General features: G+C 44.8%; 1 protein-coding gene across 3 annotated transcripts; it reads left to right on the top strand.

The window, feature by feature from the left end:
• Positions 1-238: 238 nt before the first annotated feature.
• On the top strand, positions 239-19889 carry LOC132356654 (zinc finger protein 705A-like). 3 transcript variants are annotated; one of them, XM_059909626.1, is made up of 9 exons: positions 239-438; positions 3401-3554; positions 7468-7755; positions 8017-8087; positions 13900-13985; positions 16329-16455; positions 17163-17258; positions 17753-17829; positions 18293-19889. In XM_059909626.1, the coding sequence occupies exons 5-9, from the start codon at positions 13974-13976 to the stop codon at positions 18938-18940; spliced, it is 960 nt and encodes a 319-aa protein (XP_059765609.1). In that variant the 5' UTR covers positions 239-438; positions 3401-3554; positions 7468-7755; positions 8017-8087; positions 13900-13973; the 3' UTR covers positions 18941-19889. The 3 variants fall into 3 exon arrangements, with proteins under 3 accessions (XP_059765609.1, XP_059765607.1, XP_059765608.1); XM_059909624.1 differs by having other exon boundaries at positions 18290-19888; XM_059909625.1 differs by lacking the exons at positions 239-438; positions 3401-3554; positions 7468-7755; positions 8017-8087 and adding an exon at positions 13151-13360 and having other exon boundaries at positions 18290-19888.
• Positions 19890-22019: the final 2130 nt, after the last annotated feature.

The raw sequence follows: 22019 nt of genomic DNA on the forward strand, positions 1-22019 counted from the left end.
AACTCTAAGCTCTTACCTTAAAGCACCGTCAACATCTAACTTGAAGGAAGGTGTGCGCTGCGCCCCTCGCCAGACGCGGGACTCCCTCCCGCCCACGCGGAGAGTCAGCGTCCGTGCGCGGCGGTACCCACCGACCGGAAACGCCCTGGGGGCGGGGCGGAGGGCGCAGGTCACGGCCCCACGCAAGCCCCTCCTCCCTGGCCCCGCCCCCGCGCTCGCAATTTCCGGCCGACCCGGAAGCAGCTCTTCTGGCTCGAAGGCCCGTTACCTGGCTTGAGTTTCAGTGTTTCTCGTTCAAACTCGCTCTTGGATGCCCTGAGCGCCGCGTCCTCCACACCCGGAGTCCGGGGCCCCTCGATCGCTACCGTCCCCGCCCGCGGGGAGCCCCGCCTAGTCGGGGGGAGCTCTGCTGCCGGGGCCGGACCTGAATCTGTTCCGGTAAAATCGCTGCGCGGCTGGTGCTCGCCCCGACCTTTCTGCCCCGGTTCTTTTCACCGTCTCCGCTCCCCACCCCGCTCCTTGTCAGGTCCCCCTCGGTGTGTGTTCTCCGGCCTTCGAGGCGGCGTCGGGCCGTCCCGCCTCCTCCCGACCCTGCGTTCTGCAGCCCCCTGTCCTCTCCTGAGCTGCGTCCCCATCCTGGCTTCATTCTGGGGCCCAGCCCTGCTGCTCCCCAGGCGTTCCCGTCACAGTCACGTCTTCAGAGAGGCCCCTGAGCCCAGTGCTGGGGCGTTCACCCGTCCCCGCCCCGTGCCACCCCGCGGTCTGGAATCCCATCCCACCGGCCGTGCCTGCAGGGTGTGTTTACATTCCCGGGGCCGCCCTGGAAAGCGTGCTCTTGCTCTGCAGGGGCTGCTGCATTCAATTCCTGCGACTGCAGAGGTGCGGCAGGGGGATGACGGGGAAGGAGCGAGATCAAGGGAGAACCCGGGAGACAGAGTGAGATAGAAAAACCAGGGGTGAATGGAGGTTGGGGGAGTGGGTCCCATGGGCTTGAAAAGACCCGGTAAGAGTGAAGGAGAATGACCTGGGCAGCAGGGGGATAAATGAAAATGGACAGAAAGAGGATCAGCAGAGAGATGGCAGAGGGCAGAGAGGAGGAGGGAGTTGCGAGCGCCAGTAGCAGCGGGGGCAAGAGAAAGGCAGATCCCGGATTCATTAGTTTTGTTTTTAAATTTCCAACTTTCAGTCCCGTTTACAGGTATTGTGTCAGATTCCGATGATGAGGTCTCAGTGGTTTTCCAACCTTCATCACATGTTGAAAATATTCTTCAGTGCTTAGCAAGTAATTTTACACTAATTCCGTGTGTTCTTACTAAGGATATCGGTAATTTTCTATGTCAACAGTCAAAACCTAGATTAACCACTTAGTCTGATATTCAACATCTTTATCCCCTTATATGAGCTTTTAACTTAGTAGGCTGTGAACTGAAGTTTCCAGGCAAGTGTATATTCCCTTTGTCGTGTCTCTGAAAGTGATCAAGGGTGAGGTGGATTGTCCTCGGAAGTAGTTGGAAGAGAGCCCTTCTGTTCATGGTGAATAAATTGCTGAGCTGTTTCCATTGCTGACCTCCTTTCGTGTTTTCCAGTGCTACTAATTAGGTCTTCTTAAGATCATAAATTTTTTTTTATATTTTATTTTTGCCTGCGTTGGGTCTTCGTTGCTGCGCGCGGGCTTTCTCTAGTTGCGCCGAGCGGGGGCTACTCTTCGTTGCGGTGCACGGGCTTCTCATTGCGGTGGCTTCTCGTTGCGGAGCATGGGCTCTAGGCATACGGGCTCAGTAGTTGTGGCTCGCGGGCTTCAGTAGTTGTGGCACGTGGGCTCAGTAGTTGTGGCTCACGGGCTGTAGAGCGCAGGCTCAGTAGTTGTGGCGCACGGCCTTAGTTGCTCCGTGGCATGTGGGATCTTCCTGGACCAGGGCTTGAACCCATGTCCCCTGCATTGGCAGGTGGATTCTTAACCACTGTGCCACCAGGGAAGTCCAATGTCATTTTTTGATGGTTTTAATATGATATTCTGGAAAAGAGGAGTTAAATACTTGAGATTATTGTGATTAAAATCGTGAAAGGAAGTGGCTCTTGCTGAGGAATAGGAAATGTGACTTTTAGGGGCAGGCAGGGGTGAGAAGGGCAAGCCCTGCACTGTCTCATCCAGGCCGTGTCATTCCTGTGAGGACAGTGCTGGTTCCTCTCCACTGGCCTTTCTTGCTGACCCCTTGCCTGCTCCAACACAACAGGGAGTCACGAGGCCACTCGACAAGGGAGGGCCCGGACTTCACAAACTAAGCGAAGATCAAAAGTCTGTCTCCAATGAGGAGGGAGAAGAGGGCACTTGACTCTGAAGGGAGCCAGAAGAGCGAGCAAGAATGCTGCTGTCGAGGGTCAAGGAGCCAGGAATGGGAGGGAGACTGGGAAGCCCAGGAGCGGGAGGGAGGGAAACGTCTCCCCATCCCCTCACCTGAGGTGACCCTGTGCTCAGCAGGTGCAGGAGGAGCCCGTGGGGTCTGTGACAAAGGCTCACACTCTCACTGCTGCCACGGAATATGTGGGCTTCCGTAGGATGGGAGGGTGTTCTGAAGAAACGGGCAGAAACACCCATCTGCCGGTCTCCTGTTTAACGCTTCTGAGTCCCTGTGGTTTCACTGGCAGCAGGGGACGGTCTGTGCCACTTAGTGAGTCCCCTCCTGTGTGTGGCTCAGTATAGGGAGGGGGTATGAGAGGCACACCCTCCACACCGAGGGAGGATCTCAAGGCTGATCTTGGCTGAGAAAGAAGCTTTCCACGTGTCTTTATTAATTCCTTGATTTGACCGTCAAAACTTTAATTGATTTCTGTCAAATAATCTGTTTCTTCATTTTATTCTTTAATCTTTTGTTTCTTTTATCTTCTTAATTTGTAACAATTTGAAATGTCAACTCACTCTTGTTTCCTTTTACTTTCTCTTGGTTTATAAAGTTGAACAAGCCCTCTCTGCTTCTATTAAGTGTGTTTAAGGTTAAACACTTTTTCCAGGTAACAGCTGTGGCCCTATTCTATGGAGTTGATACGTTCATTCTTCATGGTGATGATGACTCGAATTGGCAGTGGTCATTGGATTGGATTGTAACCCTGTTGTTTAAACTGTCCTTGTCTTTCAGGTTGTTAGTTTTGTTTGTACTACCTGATTATTGTTTATTTTCATTTTCATTTTACTGTGGTAAGCATATGTGGCCTATCTGATATATTCTCCTTTGCATTTAGCTAAAATGTTCTCTGTGGCTAATTACAAAGTCAAATTTGACGCGTGCACTGGATGTACAGAAGTCTACGTTGGAATAAATGGGGATAAAAAGTCTCTGCATTTTGGATGCACACGCATATACACACACGTTCGTTAAAGTACGCGTGTATATGTGTCTTCCAGGGACTCTGGCCTCCTGGGAAGAAGGCCAGACTCAGGGACCATGCCCTGCCCGCCAGCCCTCCAAAGCTCCACCTACTCTGAACAAGGAGACTAGAGCACTTTCTCAGCCCCGCCGTGCTGCACTTTCTGCCGTGCTCCCCCCTGCAGCCTAGAGGTACGTGTCATTACTTTGGGATCTTGCCTCCGAGCCTGGGACTGTTGGTGGGCGACTGGACGGCCCCTCCCTGCCCTCCTGCGCTCGCAGGGCTGTAGAGCCGCGGGAGCAGTTGCCTGGTTCTGGGCAGCTTAGAAGGTCCTGCACGGCCTCCAGGCAGCAAGGGCCTCCTCTTCAGCTTTCCACGCTTCTTCTCCTGGGCCTATTCCAGGGCCTCCGAGGGGTCTCAGGAAATTTTTCACTGAGCCTGGCCAGCCATGGACTCCCTCCCCAGGCCTTGCAGGCAGGCTCAAATGGTTGCTGACCCCCAAGATGACTTAGAATGTTTGCTAGAGGCTCAGGCAGGCCAGAATGTCCTCGTCTAGTCTCTCCTGTCAAAATGGCCACTCCAGGCCTCCTGAAGCAAACTTGGGAAATTTGTGGACACCCGTTTCTGGAAAGGCCACTGGGAGTGACTTGAAAGCAACTGTGTGTTTGTATTTTGTGGAACCCTCTGTAGTCCGCTTCGGTAGACTCGATACCCTGCGTGGATAGAGAGAGCTGATTCAGTGTTTTTTAACAAGAGGGATAAATCATAATTGTTGTAATAAGTACAATCACGGTGATTAACATCAGTAATGATAATGGTCTTTATGACAAGAGCAGTAAGAAGAAGAAACTGAAGGAGATGGGAGAATAGACTGCAGACCTCAGTGAATGAGTGATCAGATACCCAGTAGGACTGGGGGTGGTTCGAATCAGAGTCCTAGGTCTGCTCCTTGAAACGTGTTCTCTGAAGGTGAAGGACACGCAGCAAAAGAGAAAAAGAAACACCGGAAGTGGGGCATAGGTGAAAGCAAGGGCTCCTAGGAGATCATCTGCAGGGGAGACTTTCCAGGAAGGGAGGAGCCCAGGTCCAGGGCCTCCCTGCCGCCCCATCGCATCCCCTGGATGTCTGGCAGGGGTGGGGGCTTCCCTGGAAGGCAGGGATCCCTGCTCCCCTACAAGGCACATTACGCCCCAGCCCCCTCAGCCCTGAGTGCTGGCCGCCTGGCTGCCATCTGCCGTTCCTGGGCCCCTCAGTACCTGTCCACCTCTGTTCCAGTGTCTCTGCCTGGGGCTGCTGGAAGCTGTCATCTCCCTTCCTCTGGCTGGCAGGAAGCCTGGGAGTAAAACACCAGAGGAAAAAGGGGGCAATGATTATGAACAAATCAGAGGGTGGGAAAGAGTTTTAATCATATGAGTACTTATAGACACTCAAAAAAAACAATTCAGAGCCAGAGCTAGATCCCATTCTACCTGGAATAGACTTTATGAAGAACTCCGTGAGATCCTCCACGACAGAAGGATGGTTTAAGGGAAGATGCGGTAACGTGGCACTCTGTGGTCAAGAAGATAAAGTTGAGCCAGAGACTCTTCTTAAAAATGCCATGAAATTTGGTGTAACTACAGAAAGCAGGAAGTTCATATTAACTTGCTGTAAAAACTCCTCCAAAACAGGCATAGCATATGAACACTCATCACCCAGAAGTGCTCAGAGAAATGGATGTACCTCTGTAATATATGAAGGTGCACAGACATATAGATATGGACACAGGGGAATAGCTCTCTATATGACATGGGAGGGCAAAGTATTGAAACAATGATACAATAATGTAAACATGCCTTGGTTAATCTTCTCTGACTGGTAACATTAACAAAGTGAAAAATCCTACTTCATATGATGAAAGAAAACTGGATTCTCATACGTTGCAGATAGAACAAAAGTGTGCTACATTTGGGGGTTAGCCACCAGGCACTATCTGTTCACTTCTAAAATACACACGAGCCCACAACTAGAATGCATCTTCTGCCAATCTCCCTCATAGTAATAAACTCATTATTAATTAAGAATGCCAAGTAAAGACATTCATGTTGGCATCCCTGTAAGAGGCAGGAGAAACCAACTTAAAATCAAGCAGTGAGCAAATGGTTGATTAATTTGAGGTTCACTCCTGTATTGGAACAATAGAGAAATTTAAGGAATAAATTCTGTCTCTGGCAGAACACTCAGAGAGCATTCCAGCCTAATTTTTTTTTATCGTGATAAAATACACATAGCATTTACCATCTTAACCATTTTACGTGTACAGTTCAGTGGTGTTAAGTGGTATTACGTTTATTCATACTGTTGTCCAAACTGTCACCACCATCCATTTCTAGAATTCTTTTCATTCTGCAAAACTGAAACTAAATCCATTAAACAGTATATAGCTTCCTGTTCCCTCCTTCCCCGTCTCCTGTCAACCATCATTCTACATTCTGTCTCTGCTATACTATATTGTTCTATGTATTCCTTTTTTTGTATGTTTTAATACTTCTTTATTGAATTAAATTATAACATTATTTTTGTTATATCATTTCCTTTGTTATCTTTACCATTAACATGGATTTTATAGGTTGACATGTCTTTCACATCTTTCAGTTTCTCTCTAATCCTTTCAGTAGTTTTTACTTAATCCTTACTTCTTTTTTCTTTTGCTGATTTTAAAGCCTGTCATCCATGTAAATTAATGACTTTTTAGCATTGTCATTTTCCTTTCTCTTATCTCCCACTGTGGTCTTTTCTCTTAAATTATTAATAAATCTTAATTTATTTTACTTTGGAAGTTTTGGAGCTCTGTCAAGTCATTTTTCTTTCTTCTGTTGTCTTATAATCTCTTACTTTCATTTTTGTAATTATGCTTTGAAGTTCTGTTAAGGTTTTTAATAGTTTGTAGTCTGTCCATTACTAAAATTATTGGATAATTTTTTAACATTAATTATTTATTTTTGGCTGCACTGGGTCTTCCTTGCTGCGTGCGGGCTTTCTCTAGTTGTGGCGAGTGGGGGCTACTCTTCGATGTGGTGCACAGGCTTCTCATTGCGGTGGCTTCTCTTGTTGCAGAGCACAGGCTCTAGGTGCACGGGCTTCAGTAGTTGTGGCTCGTGGGCTCTAGAGCGCAGGCTCAGTAGTTGTGGCACACGGGCTTAGTGGCTCCGTGGCATGTGGGATCTTCCCGGACCAGGGCTCGAACCCGTGTCCCCTGCATTGGCAGGTGGATTCTTAACCACTGCACCACCAGAGAAGCCCCTGGATAATTTTTAAATAATGTCTTGCTCCAAGGCATAGGGTTCCTTGAATATTAATATTCAATTTTTTTTTATCCCAACCTCTCTTAGGCTTTAGCCTTTTAATAGTTACTGCTTTGGTTATTTTTTCCAAGTTATTTTCATTGAGTTGAGTTCTCCTTAAGCCACATCAGTTCATGGTGATAGTTTGGGAGAGAATAGCAGGAACTCCTCCTGGCTCAAAGAAATGACTTTAACACAGGACATTTGGAAAGTTTGTGGGACCTGGTTGAGGTTTTCCATAATCTAAGAAAGATTAGCTCCTGAGGGGCTGCTTTTTTTTTAGCTTTTGGGTTTTGGGGGGTTTTTTTAATTTTTTAATTTTATTTTATTTATTTTTTTATACTGAGGGGCTGCTTTTATTTACAGTTCTCATCCACTCATGACCTTCTTTGATGCCTTCTATTTGGAAGTGTGGGCAAAGCACAGTGATACCTAGGTACATTCCTTCCCACTCACAGGGCTGTTCTGTTTCATGTGCATAGTGGTTCCCTGGATGTCCCTGTATGTCCTTAGAAGAAAAATCCTCAAGGTAAAAAAAATTATTTTATGTTTCAATTTAAATCTGCCCTGAAGTCAAAACCTAACATAATCCCACGGACAATGCCTTATTAGTCTTCCTCGATTTTCCTTCCTTGTCCTTGGATCCTCCCATATGCTCTTGATAAGTCAGTAGGTAAATCATACTTATGGAGTGTCTTCTGGACATTGTGAACTGTCCTAGATGTTGACTACCTCTCCCCAGGTATCAGACCCTTGCATTAACCTGGGGTTTTTCTTTCAGATCTGATTGAAAGTACTCTCCTCCCTGCTGGGTGACTCACAGCGGAAACTAAGAGGAAACAGTACCCAGAATCCAGCTATCACGCCCCCCACCCACCCACAGACATTTAAATAACCCTCCAGACCCTCAGTCCCCTCGGCTCACCCTAGAAGATTCCGGTTCCTCATCAGAGTGCGTGCATACAGCGGGCAGAGAGCAAAACTCGAGAACCACCCTGGCACTACTTGTCTCTGTGATGCCGAAGACACTCTCCTTCCTGTGTGTTACAGAGAAGATTCAAATTTCCAGGTAGGGACCAGTGTCTGGGGGAGGGGCGTCCTCACTATTCTGAAGATCAGGTACCTCGAAGCTTGGGGTAGAGGCAGGTGTTTGAGGGGTGTAGAACACAGGACCCAGTCCAAGTGCACTAAAACAGAAACATTGGGATAAGAGCTTAGGGCACAACTGGAGCAGGGCTTCCAACCACTTTCTGGCCTTGTGGTCACGGAGGAGGACGGCAGGGGCTCGGAGGGGAAACCACGGGCTCGCGTCAGTTTTCTCTCTCTGCAGAGTTTGTAAGCTTTGGAAGATGCTAGCTGAACATTCTGCACTATGGAGATGTGTACCTGACACCTTACAGGGTACGTATGGCCTCTGTTTGGGAAAATACTTGAGGGTCTCTCCTGTAAACGGGGCATGGCAGTTCTTACACAGAACCCATGCTGGGCTCCTTGGAGCGGGTATATATGACGGCTCAGTGGAGCTTTGATATTGTCCAGGGGCCCTGAATATCTGTCATTCCACTCCCTGATTCAGGTTGAAGGCAGTTGATTTTTGTCGTTTGATCATCGGAATGCTTGGGTGTTGCAGGGAGAGGCCCCGGTTGTCAGGCATCTCTTCCAGAGACCCGTGAGAACAGGGTTACAGTCACTGAGTGCGGGGCTCTACGTGATCTGAAGCATAAAGCCTTCTGAAATCATTCCAGCTTTAATTAAGGAAGCTGGGAAGAGGTGCCCTCACCAAACTGAACTCTAGTTGCATGTTCTATACTTGAGGAAATTCCCAGTCACCAAACTTCCCCAATCCTCTCAAGTGTAGAACTATACAACTGTGACATTTCAGAGTCACGGATCTTCAAGGGAAGTGACTTCTCTCCACTGCTTTTCTAACACAGCCTTGTCCTGGACCCTCTTCTTACCTTCCAAGGCAGGCAGATGATGAACCTGCCCAGGCTGCAGGCTCTGTGTTTCCTGGAGTTGGTGGACATTCCGCTAGTGCCTGACTAGGGGCTCATGATGGCTCTCTCTGAAGTTGATTGACTCCACAGCCTAAAACTGGTGAACTCCTTCTCATCAGGTGGATTCCTGCAGGCAGTAGTAGCCCAGCATCCTCAGAAGCTCAGTATGAGAGTGGGCTCCACAACCAAAGTATTGTCTCAACTAGAAAGGATGGATTCCCTGCTATAACTGGAACTAAAATATTCCTCCCACCACTGAAGACTTCGTCTCTGCTTCTGACATTCTCTCTGTTTGCCTCAGAATGCCAGGTTCCAAGTCCTCCGGCTCCCGGAAGTCCACACCTCAGACCAGGGGAGGGAGGAGGCCAGGTCTCCTCTGCAGGAGGTGCTGCTCCTCTGTGTGGTCACCCCCAATTGCAGGCAACACTCTTCCACCAAGTGGTGGAAGCGATAGCCCAGTGTGACTCAGGCCTCCTCCTCACCGTCCTCACCTACACACCCTGCGTCATTTCTGTCCGTCCCCTCGCTGCCGAATGGTTATCCCTCTGGGGTTCCAATTTTTCAGAGGCATTTTAAACCATGAGAGGACATAACTCACATTAAACTGTGGTCAGGGAACAGACTTTTGAGCCAGATACACGTGAGCGTGAAACATAGTTCAACCAATTATATGCTGTGTAGTTTTTGTTAAGTCACATGAATCCTATCCAGGTTGGTTTCATGAAAGGAAAAGTGACAATAATAATGGCAAACGAGGGAATTCCCTGGCGGTCCAGTGGTTAGGACTCTGCACTCTCACTGCCGAGGGCCCAAGTTCGGTCCCTGGTCGGGGAACTGAGATCCCACAAGCCGCACGTGCCGCGGCCAGAAAAAAAGAAAAAATAATAATAATAAGGCAAACGAATAAATGGCAAGATTATAAGAATACTCCTGTTACCTAATATGTGATCAATACTGATGACATGTTTAGGTAGAGGGCTTCTTAGATCTTCCATAAGAGTTATCCATAGACTTTGTTGTCTGTACTTTCTGCTCAGTTTGCTTTGAACCTAAAACAACTCTAAAAAAATAAAGCATTTTTAGAAAAAGAATGAAAGGATATCATCTTTTCCTTAATTCCATATATGTGATTTACCTAATTAGTGAGAAAATATTTGATTAAAAAGGCATGCCTTGATTAGATCTACATTGACTTGGCATCCAAATTAATCAGGGTGTGTCTTTTGATTTACATGATTGATGAGAGTATCAGCTGCTTATAAAGAGGGATTGCCATCAAAAGCTGATTTATCTAGAGAGAGAAACTCTTGAGTTCCCTTGGGTGGTGACTGCATCCTCAATAAAGAGTTGGCTTCTTTGGCTTTTCCATGGGTTTGGGTAAGTAGTAGAGAGAATTTTTATCAGGAAAGACAGACTCCGTTATTTCAGAAGAGTTTATAATCAGGAAATGATGGTTTACATGAGTGCCGCCACTTGGGGGCAAGTTTCCTTACTGTGGACATAGAGTTTCTCTGTATTTATAATTCATATGTAATGGTCAGAGGTGAACTTGCCTAATCTTACCATGCATAGGTAGATTTAGACCACTGGGAGGGCAGAGTATAAATAAATATCTAATGACTAATTAGGTGAATGGCCTCAAGGAGTGGTAGAGTTCTGTGTAAATTAGGGCAGAGGGGAGGGGAAAGGTTTAAGTTGGTTGGAGTTTAGTGAAAGTCTCCTGCTAGTTGAGATTTAAACTGATGCTGACATAAAATGTGTATGGGTGGAAATGAAGGTTGATGCCACTCCCCAGTGTAGAGATAGCAGCATGTGTGTGGGCTCAGCCAGGTTATGCACACAGCAATGCCAGGATGTCTGGTGGAGCCGTTAACTAAGATTGAAGACTAGAAGAGGAGTGATTTTTGTATTTGGAGGGGCAGAAGTATTGTCCTGAGAAATATTTCGTTTCAGGTGTATGTAAGTTTGCAAGGAGAGATGATAGTGCAGAAATGGAATCCAGACAAGAAGTTGGTCATTTTCAACAGAGATAGCAGTAGAAGAAATTAGAGCAATTGAATAAATGGGTGAGAGGAGAACAGGAGCTCCCATTAGGTCTTGAGACGCTCCAATAGGACCGAGGAATTCTTTGTAGAGGACTGGGAGAAGGACTGATAACAGAGTAGATTGAAAACAGGAGAATGAGGTGTCAGTTTAGGCTAGGAAGAAGTTCCAAAAAGGAGGTCAAGTTTCAACTTTTGTTTTCAAGGAAGAATCTATCTGCAGGGAGATACTTGGTGATATTAACAATATGTATGCATAAGATAATCATTGAGGGTCTTTGCAGGTCAAGGGAGAGGAGGACATGAGGGCTGATGGCTGTACTTCCAGCTTGATGGTGAAGGGAGGATAGATGGGCAGGGACTTGAGAAAAAATAGGTTCAGAGGAGATTTTTGCTTCAAGTTAAAAGAGACATAATGAGCTTAACTGGTGAGGGGACTGATGGACAGGTTTCTGGTAAAGGAGAACAAGAAAACAGGAGAGAAAGGAGTTCAGCTGGAGACGCTAGACTTAGCTAGTGGCAGCATGACCCGTCAATTTGAAGGGAGAAAAGGAGTAACCCAGGGGTAGGAATGTAAGAATATCTGTAGCTATCATGATGGTGAACCGAGTTACTTTGTCACATCATGTAATCCGTCTGTGTTATGACCTGAATTGTGTGCCCCCAAAAGTCAAATATTGAAGCCGTCCTCAGACCTCAGAGTGTGATGGTATTTGGAGATCAGGCCTTAAACGTGGTGATTAAGTTAAAATGTGGTTCTTAGGGTGGGCCCTAATCCAATTTGGCTGGTGTCTTTGCAAGAAGAGGAGATTATGGCACAGACATGTCCAGTGGGAAGACCATGTGAAGACACAGGGAGAAGACAGCCATCCAGAAGCTAAGAAGGGCGGCCTCGGAAGAGACCAACCCTGGCTTCACTTTGATTTCGGACTTAGAGCCTCCAGAATTGTGAGAAAATAAATTTGTTTAAGCCACCCAGTCTGTGATACTTTGTTACAGCAGCCTTAGCAAACTAATACAATATGTGTAGTAGGAAATAACCTCATCTTTTGAAATGTGAAGAGTGTGTAGATTCAAAAGGCATGGTGACAATTTGAAATATTTATGGAGCAAATATTTGAAATATTTATGTTTTACTTTGCAAAACATAGTAGAGTTGCCAGATATATTTGAAAACAACTAGGAGTAGTGATTCTGTGTTTAGACGGGTCAACTTAGTAGTAGTGTGTGTCGGATGCAGTCATGGAAAAGGCAGGTACAAAATCCTTGCTATTGCTTTTGAAAAAGCAGAATAGCACCAGCATTCGAGAAGCATGGCCCCTCCAGTGACTATCCCATCCCAAGCTCTAAATGTTCATGTATCACGTGTACTTTACCAAGCTCACGGCACAGAGGCCCCAGCCGACAGCCCAGGTGGCCACCGCAGTCACCGTGCATGAATGCACCCGAGTGGCTCTTTCCTTCCCCATCCCACTGTCCCCCCGCCCGCCGTGCCTCCTCCCGCAACCTCCCAAATAAATCCTTGCCTCAGGGTCTATGATTTTCATGTATTCTGTGTATTTTAGAAATGTTAGGAGGAAAAGACTGTAAGCCTCATTTCATGTTCAGGAGAACTGTTTTTCCTTTTTTTCATCCATTACAAGAGTACAGGAGATTGTAAGAGTAAACCATCCCAATTTGCAGAGATTAGAAAAAAAAAATCCCTGCTATTGGGATTTTGATGGGGAAATCCGGTTAGTAGTCCAAGGGACATAGAAAATGTTCTGGTCTTGGTAAGTGCCTGTTGAGTAAGTGTGGATTAAACTGAGCAGAAAAAATGTAGAGAGATGTAGCTTGATGTTTGAGAAGTGAAATAAGTACATTGGGGGTCCCCATGTGGCAGAGGACCTGAGTTTGGGGTATCAGAAGGCAGAGGTGTTGTAGTTACAGGTTGGGGCTCCTGATTAATGTCAGAGGTGATATTCCAGGTAAAACCTGGATGTGGTGTGTATTGCGTAAGGAATATGCGCATAGGAGATAGGCAGAACAAAATTAAAATGATAGACGTGTTATTTCTAGCTGTGACTTTGTTATATGATTAAATTTTTGGACCTCTTCTGTGTATGTCATTTGTTATATTGGTAAACTAAAATCGCCAGGTTTATTTTAAGGCCTAAATGAGTGAATATACGTAAATATCCAAGCACTAAGTCATGTTTGATACAAACTTTTTTTTTTTTTTTCTTTTTCTGGACCTCAGGTACAAATGGGTGAGTTAATCCTACTTTTGTTTATGATGCATTATCATCATTTTCCCATGAAATAGATCTAGTTATTGGTATTTTAGGGGAGCATTTACACTTTATAAATGCTTTCTCTGTGTGTCTCTTGCACACATTTGTGTGCATACATATATATATATGCATGTACACATACATGTGTTTGTGTATAATGAAATGCAGGGATATTGCAGCTAATGAAGATTAATGCAGAAGAGGATTTCAAGGATTTCAGCTACCCCTTTACTAAGATAATCAGATGGAGTTAACTAGATTTCCTCGTAAACCCCTGCCATCCTTGACACAGAGGGCTCAGACAGTCCATGACCGTAACACTGTGACTCGTGTGCTCCTGCTACCTTCTGGAGCAGGCGATGGTAAGGACTAGGCTGGCAGGGCGGGTGCCACGGTCCCTCCAAGTGGGATAAGCCCTTAAGGTAACGCCCTCGTAAAACAGACTTGTAGCTGACTGACTTCCAGGTCCACGGGGGTCAGATCCCACAGAGTTAAGGGAGCACTGCCATGAACGTTGGGGAACCGCCGCCAGTGTGTAAGTCAGAATAATGAAATCTGAGGAGTCCCAGTGTCTACGTGCAGCGTGGGGCAGGGGTCACAGGTTTGGAGTCGGGGAGAGAACTGAATAACTGGGTACCGCAGGCTAATTAACATATGAAGCTCAACACTTTCCATGTTCTTGTCTGTAAGTTATTTGTATTTCTGCTTTTTAAATTAACAACCACAGTTCAAGTCTTCTTACTTTTGACCCTGGGAGAGGAGTAGAGGCCCCTGTGTGTTTCCAGTAGAGTGTGCACTGCATGTTTGTTGGTTAGACTGGGCGTCACACCCAGGTGAAGGTTTGGGGCTTCATGAACGTGTGCACAGGACTGGAGTCTCACGGCTTCTTCTCCATCCTCAGCTCTGCCTGCTTAGTGCTTGGACTGTCTGTGAGTGAAAACCCACGAAAGACTGCTCGCAGCTGAGTTACTGACAATGCAGCCATTGGTGAGTAAGCAGTGCCTCTTTCTGCTGGAATTGTACACACTGCTGCTGACAGCGGATGGGCAGGTTTCTCTTACTTGCGTGGATGTTCTAAGTGCAGTCAAGAAACATTCAGGGGTCTGAGCTCCAGTGAAGTTTCCCCAGGACTCTGGGATGGTTGTCATGGGTCAAGAACTCCTTAATAACCAGTATCCTTCCTAACATCACACTCTTTTATTCCAGCCTCCGCTAAGCTTGTGTATTTACAGAAGAGGTGAGAGAAGTTTTCTTTCTCTAATCTGTCCATGGTCTCATTGGGGAATAATTTACTCGTTAATCGTGTTATTGGCTATCGTGGTCTAAGGTTGTGGTGAACAGAGATGAGGGAGGAGGAGAACATTGCAGCCCAGTAGGGAGGCCGAGGTCTCATCAGGTGAGTTCAGTCAGTCCTGTCTTCACAGGTCCTGGGTGCGGGCTGTGAGCTGTGAAGGGACCCCGAGAGAAGTTGAGGCCAAAGCAGGCATGAGGAATCATTCATTCATTTTTTTCCAATTTTAAAGTTTTGATAGAATATATTTGCTCTTTCAGGAACTTCTTAAAAAGAAAATTAACCCCTTTTTTCATTTTTGGTAACTGGAATTAATGTATAGGGAGTATTATTTCCTTAATTTTGGCTCCATATTCAGGAGGAATAGCGTAAAATTTAAGACCCTGTGGAAAGTTTTGAAGAACTAGATAGACCAAAAGCAGTCAAGAGGCTTCTGTTATCCTTTAGCAGAGAGACAAGCTAAAGAAAGGCGACAGTGAGGACTGGTGTTTGAGGTCCCAGAAAAAATTGAGAGTGGGGGTCCTCCCACCACAGGGGCGGGTCAGGCTGGGTCTGTCCTTCAGCACAGCCACCCCAGAGTCCCCCCGGCTTGTGTGCTGAACCATCTCACCTCATACCTTCTTATGAACACCCAAGTTCTGTGGAGTTCAGCGAGACCACGCCTGTTGACACCAAGTCCTGTATGAAACTTGTTCATTTCTGAATAATGCTGGAGATGGTTTCAAGGTTCTCGGACATTTTAATAAGTAATAGACTAAGGCTTGTATTTAATACATGTTTACTTAGGTAGGAAGAACTTCATCCATTAGTTCATTGGATCTTTCAATACTCATAACAGGTTATGAAACCATTTAATAGATGAGTCTGAAGTTCATTTAGGGGAATGATACAACTACAGTTATGGTTTAAAAGTGGCAAATCATAGTTATTGTTTGCCTTGGATGTGTCAATAAGTTATTTGAAATTAATCAGGAAGAGTTTTATGAATTTTCAAATGCAGCTCTTCTTTTTTTTTTAAACATCTTTATTGAAGTATAATTGCTTTACAATGGTGTGTTAGTTTCTGCTTTATAACAAAGTGAGTCAGTTATACATATACATATGTTCCCATATCTCTTCCCTCTTGCATCTCCCTCCCTCCCACCCTCCCTATCCCACCCCTCTAGGTGGTCACAAAGCACCGAGCTGATCTCCCTGTGCTATGCGGCTGCTTCCCACTAGCTATCTATTTTACATTTGGTAGTGTATATATGTCCATGACACTCTCTCACCCTGTCACATCTCACCCCTCCCCCTCCCCATATCCTCAAGTCCATTCTCTAGTAGGTCTGTGTCTTTATTCCTGTCTTGCCACTAGGTTCTTCATGACCTTTTTTTTTTTTTCCCTTAGATTCCATATATATATGTTAGCATACTGTATTCGTTTTTCTCTTTCTGACTTACTTCACTCTGTGTGACAGACTCTAACTCCATCCACCTCATTACAAATACCTCCATTTCATTTCTTTTTATGGCTGAGTAATATTCCATTGTATATATGTGCCACATCATCTTTATCCATTCATCCGATGATGGACACTTAGGTTGCTTCCATGTCCTGGCTATTGTAAATAGAGCTGCAATGAACATTTTGGTACATGACTCTTTTTGAATTATGGTTTTCTCAGGGTATATGCCCAGTAGTGGGATTGCTGGGTCATATGGTAGTTCTATTCAAATGCAGCTTTTAATCACATGTCTGAACTCACAATTACCAGTTTTTTTGGGAAAATTTTCCAGGTTTTTTTTATTACACCACACTTCGTGTGATATTCCTTTATAATAAAGTTTTATTAATTCAGACTGTGTATATCTCTGTGATGTATTGAAAAGCAGATGCAAGCTCAGCACTGAGAATGAACTGATGGGAACCCCAAACTCAGTTTGATCTTTCTGTACACCCAGCTTCTCCACCCCTCCCCTCAGTGCTGCCATATCAACCCTCCTGCTCTGGACATTAGTAGGGGCTGCTCTGTCTGAACCACAATATCCATGTTTAGGAATCAGTGACGTTTGAAGATGTAGCGATCAGCTTCACCCAGGAAGAGTGGGCCCTGCTGGACACATCCCAGAGAAAGCTGTTCAGAGATGTGATGCTGGAGAACATCGGTCATCTGGTCTCTGTGGGTGAGTCTGTCAACATTTATGTATGTATGCAGGTAGGTGGGTAAGTAGGTTAGTAGGTAGGTAGGTATTCATTGATTCAGTCAATAAGTATCTAGAACAGCTTCTGCATACTCACTCCACTCCCCGTCCTGATTCTTTCATAGACCTTATAACTACATGAGAGAAAGTTGTTTAATATATTACTTACATCTAGTTTGTCACCCCACTAAAATGTAGTCTTGACCACAATTTAATGTCTTCCTTGCTTTAACACTCAGAGCAGACCCAGGAACTCAGTGAATGTTTTTGAATGCATAAATAAATTGATTAAATATTTTCTAAATATTCTGCTCTAGTCACTATTCTGAGGCTTGACAGCAGACTAGAGAAAATAGCAAAACCTTGATTATTCTTGTGGAACTTATGTTTACTGGCGTCTGTTTGAAAATAATATTCAACCGACTGTGGAGACATTTCATTTCTCCATTTTTTAAAAGGCTGAGGATTCTGTGTTCTGTCTTTGAACTTGGCCATGGACATCAGCATCCAGAGGTCTTCACTATTTTGGTTACATGATCTGTACTTCAGTGTTTTCTCTGCTCATGGTGTTGTTGCCTGGGCTGAACTTCAGTGGTCTCCTTGTTCTTCCTCAGTAGCGTGTCCTGAACTTGATGATGGTGCCCTTTTATTAGCACAGAACTCAAAATCCACCTTTTTTCCATGAACAGGGTATCAGCATTGCAAATCAGATGTGATTTTCCAGCTGGACCGAGGTGAAGAGCTGTGGATTGAAGGAAGAGGATTTTTCCAAAGCCACAGTCCAGGTATGCAGCAGCGGCCTGTGCTTCAGTATGAGGAGGTGCCTAGTCAGTGAGTGAGTATGTACTTAGAAACATCAACTGAAGATTTTGTTAAGTGAGTGAGGTTTTCTAAAACGTAGGTGAACGACATTGGGGCAGAATTCTTTAGATGTTATTATTCCTTACATATTTCAGTCACATTCATGTGTACTCCTGCCATTATCTTTTTTTGGCTTTAGGGAAAGTTAAACTTTCACATGATAACTCTTGTTCTCATCCTCCCCTCTGAAGGTTTTCCCTCTCGCTACCCAACATCTCATCTCCGTTTTAATATTTTCATATTTCAGTCCTGAAAATCTTTACTAATTGTCAATGCCCTATAATGTGTTTCTGTTTCCTAGAGTATTCCCTATTGAAGTACCAATTTTTGAAACATACTCATAAAGGTCTTGGAGCTTTTCAACATTTTCATTCCCCTAATGGCATTCTAATTTTTTTTTTTTTTCCAATTATTTTAGGCAGGGAAAGTGCCCTTAAAGAAATGTTAGCCACACAGCATATCAGCAGGAAAGACACATCTACAGTCATCCCACTGGTAAGTTTCCTGAGTGTTAAACCTGGTCATCCAAATTAAAGACCTGGCAATGGAATGTTAGTAATTGAGCACAATAGCCTGATTTACATTAAGTTGGGATTAAGCTATTTCTGAGCAAAAAGTTATGGGTGGTTTGAATTTAGTGCAGAAATTAACCTGAGCTCAAAACCATAACCTCAGACCTTAAAAAAAAAGGGCAACTGCATAAACATTGCTCCTATGCCTAGTCTTTGAAACATATTGCAGTCTTCAAAATTAACCTATAACCTCTGCAGCTGGGAGGCTATAAAGAGAAAGCCTTTGTGTATGCAGGGAGTAACACATCAGGTGTATGCAGGTCATATCAGAAGGATTTTAAATGGAGACTCTCACTGAATGCTTTGTTTTAGATTCGCGTGTAGAGAAAAGAATGTATGTATGTGGACAAACCGTTAATAGCCTTTTATCTCCTTCCCAAAAGCAGGTATCTCACACTCCAGAGGATCCCTTCGAATGTAATGATTTGGGGGAAGATTTCACTCATAGCTCCACACTGAGTCAACATTTCTTAACTCACACAGAAAAGACACCCTATATCAACAAACAGTGTAAAAAATCCCTTAGTGACCAATCATACCTTAATCAACATAAGCAGATTCACACTAGAGGTAAGTCGTGTGAGTGCCATCTGTGCGGGAAAGCCTTCAGTAATTGCTCTAGCCTTAGAAGACACGAGATGACTCACACTGGAGAGAAACCGTATGAATGCCATATCTGTGGGAATGCCTTTATTCAAAGCTCTGACCTTAGAAAACACAATCTAACTCATACTGGAGAGAAACCATATGAATGTCATCTCTGTGGGAAAGCCTTTAGTCAGTCCTCTAACCTCAGACAGCATGAGAGGACGCACACTGGAGAGCAGCCGTATGAATGTCAACTCTGTGGGAAAGCCTTCAGTAAATGTTCTGCTCTTAGACGACATGAGAGAACTCACACTGGAGAGAAACCGTATGAGTGTCATCTTTGTGGCAAATCCTTCAGCCAGTGTTCTGCCCTTAGACGACATGAGGGAACCCACAATGGAGAGAAAATTATGAATGCTTTCAGTAAGTATTCTGACCTCAGATGACATGGTATTATAAATGTAACAGACGTGGACAAGACTTCAACCATAGCTTTAACATTTAAACACACCAGAGGACTCACATCGAAGAAAACGCTGTAATGGGAAGATCCTTCAGTTATCCTTATTCAACTTGACATACGCAAATTTATATGGAAGAGAGTCCATATGTGTGATACTTATATGGCAAAATCTTCAGTCAGTGGTCTGACCATAGATGACATGAGAGAACTCATACTGTCAATAATAACAACAGCTCTAAACTTTAAACACACTAGGGGACTTGCACCAGGGAGAATCCAGGTCTGCAATCAGTGTGAAAATGCTTTCATTTATAATTCATGGTTAAACAACATGAGCAAACTCCATTTGGGAGAGCCCCTAGGTCTAATCACTGTGAACAAACATTCAGCCAAGCACAGTCTCGATGTGCACGAGAAAACTCAGTGAAGGAATGAATAACCACTACAACAGGAAGTAAGAGGATGAAGGCTCTTAAGGAATACCAAGTAATTCATCCAGGAGAAGTGATCCAATGTAAAATCATGAGAAATCCTTTATTCATAGAGCCACACTTGTGGTACATGTGTGGATTCAGACTATACAAAACATGCTCAGTGTCATGAAAGAAGGATGACACTTCAGTGATCTCTCATTTCATAATCAACGTTAAGGTTCTCACACTGAGGAGACAGCAATCCTAAAATCAAAGTGGCAAAAACTTCATCTAGACTTCACATTCAGAAAAACTAAGTTGAGGGGGTGAAAAACCCTTTAAAAGAGCCTTTAACATACAATTCAGCAAATAATTCAGAATTTTGAGAGAACTATTTATGAAGAAAAACCTGACATATAAATGCAAACAGTAAAGTGATCTGGGAATACCGAATGCAGAATTTTGTAAGAAATTAAATTTTTCCAATAGATAATTATTTGTAAATATTTGAACAATAAAGTCAGTTGCTAAAAAGTCTAGTCTGTTGGTGAAGTTGTAGTTTTCTCCATGCAGCTGCAAACACACAGATCTGGGTCTGCACTCCATGGCGTGTCAGGGAGACTCAGCCCGACTCTCTTTGTGTCTTCCCTTTCTCCACAGCCCCTTCCACACAGCTCACCTCCACTCATTCCAGCTTCCCACCAGCATCAGCTGTCTCCATCTATGCACTGGTGGTGACACAACAGGGACCTTCACCCCACTGGCTGGTTTCTCAATGTGCCATGACCCTGGCCTACCATGTGGACAGTATCATGGACGTCTAGTGTAAACCACGGGGTAGTCCCCAGCCTGTCTCTGCCCCTGGGCAGCTCTGTGGGGCCAGAGAGACAGGCAGCTCTGCTGTTCCAGGCCAAGAACACTCCTTGGATTTTGCCGTGAAGCCCCTGAGTTGAGCTAGCTGGGGACAGGAGCTCATTGTACGACGCCATCCCACATCTTATTCAGGTGAGTCCTGAGTTACGCACCTACTTGCTTCCCAAACGGAGCCACTATTGTGCCCTCCCCGCCAACACACACACACACACACACACACACACACACACACACACACACACACACACACAGAAGCCCTGAAAAGAAGACCCCAGCAATATAATATCCCCTAACCTATCAGACACCACACAAGCCTGTCTTTTTAACTTAATATTCTTTTCCCCAAGCAAAATGAAAGTTCTCTCAAAGCAGGTCTCTCCTGCTTTGCGCCTAGGGCTTGGAAACGCGTTGCCCTTCAACAAACTTCCATACTGAACCTAAACCTCAAGGGAAGTGCTCTCAAGAGATAACTCAGCTGATCTGTGCTCTTCCCAAACTAGCACAATCCCCAAATCATAGCTTGACAGGCTGATTAAATAAACACATCTTGGGGTGAAACCGATACATCACCATTTAAAAAAAAAAAAAAAAGTTATTCTGCTGTTCAACTAGGGTGGAAACAGTCATGTGCGAGGATGATGAGCAACCAAAATTCAACATCTTGGTGCTCTGGCTGGAGGGGTATTGGCTGTGATCAGGCAGGGACACATGGAAGTGTGAACAAGGGTTAAGTGGAACAAACTAGTGACAAGTTCAGATCTGGAAGACAGACCCCATGGGTTATTTCCACTGTCACAGCCCATGAGACCTTGTTACTGAACCTTTCTGTGGCTCAGTTTCCTCCATTCTAAGGTAGAAGTAAGCTTAGTGCCTCTTAGAGTTGTAATGAGTACTACCGAGTTGATACTTTATACACCAAGTTGTTACTGCAGGTAGTAAGCACTTTGTGTTTGCAAATAGAGAATATTTTTTATAAATTAAGATATGGAAACACCACTCTTCCTTACCTCATTTTTATATTGAAATATTTCATATCACTTAAAAATAGAATAGATTTTTATTACTACTACATTTAATCTGCTTAGGACATACATAATTTACCCTAAAGCTATAGTTGACTTTAGCTGTGATCCTGGGCCACAACTGAATTTGAGACTTATTTGGTGGCTTAGTCAGAAATCACCTCCTGTGCCTGACTGTGTCTCCAGGAGGGAAGGGCCTGGTGCTGCTGGGGGCAGGGCCTGTGTAGGTGCTGGGACCCCCAGGAATGATGTGCACACTCCCTTCTCAGGGGAGCTCATGTCCCACTGGAATCTATCTACACCGACCTATGCATGTGAGTGTGCTGGGCATTTGCAGTGAGATAAGGGATTTCAGGACTGATCACATAAAGTAATGACCACAGAGGGGTAGCATCACAAAATGAGATGTATTGGGTGGCCCAAAGGTGCAGCTTCCCTATCAAGGATAACTCCTTCCAGAGGCTAGAGTGTGGGACCACCACCAGGAAGGGGAAGATAACAAGGGAACACCTGGGGGAGAAGGTGTTTGGAAAGGGGGGGGTGGTTTCATTGTCCAGATGAAGTCTCTCAGCCCAAAGATGGGGAGTCTGTTGGTCAGAGGACTATAAAAGGCCAGCAGCAGCTTAGAGACTTGTATAGTCCATGGTTTACCTTATCTATGGTCAGCAAATGTTGGGTGCATTTTCACAGGGTATGCACAGCAGGCAGGCTCTAAATGGTTAAAAATCTAATTTGAGCTATGTTTAAAACAATT

Source organism: Balaenoptera ricei, chromosome 21 (genome assembly GCF_028023285.1).
Source record: "Balaenoptera ricei isolate mBalRic1 chromosome 21, mBalRic1.hap2, whole genome shotgun sequence".
NCBI classification, from domain to species: Eukaryota; Metazoa; Chordata; class Mammalia; order Artiodactyla; family Balaenopteridae; genus Balaenoptera; species Balaenoptera ricei.

Excerpts from the sequence above, each read along its gene's own strand:
- LOC132356654 (XM_059909624.1), top strand. Across the intron at positions 16,456-17,162 it reads CGGTCATCTGGTCTCTGTGG|GGTATCAGCATTGCAAATCA; the intron begins GTGAGTCTGTCA and ends TTCCATGAACAG. Across the intron at positions 17,830-18,289 it reads CATCTACAGTCATCCCACTG|CAGGTATCTCACACTCCAGA; the intron begins GTAAGTTTCCTG and ends CCTTCCCAAAAG.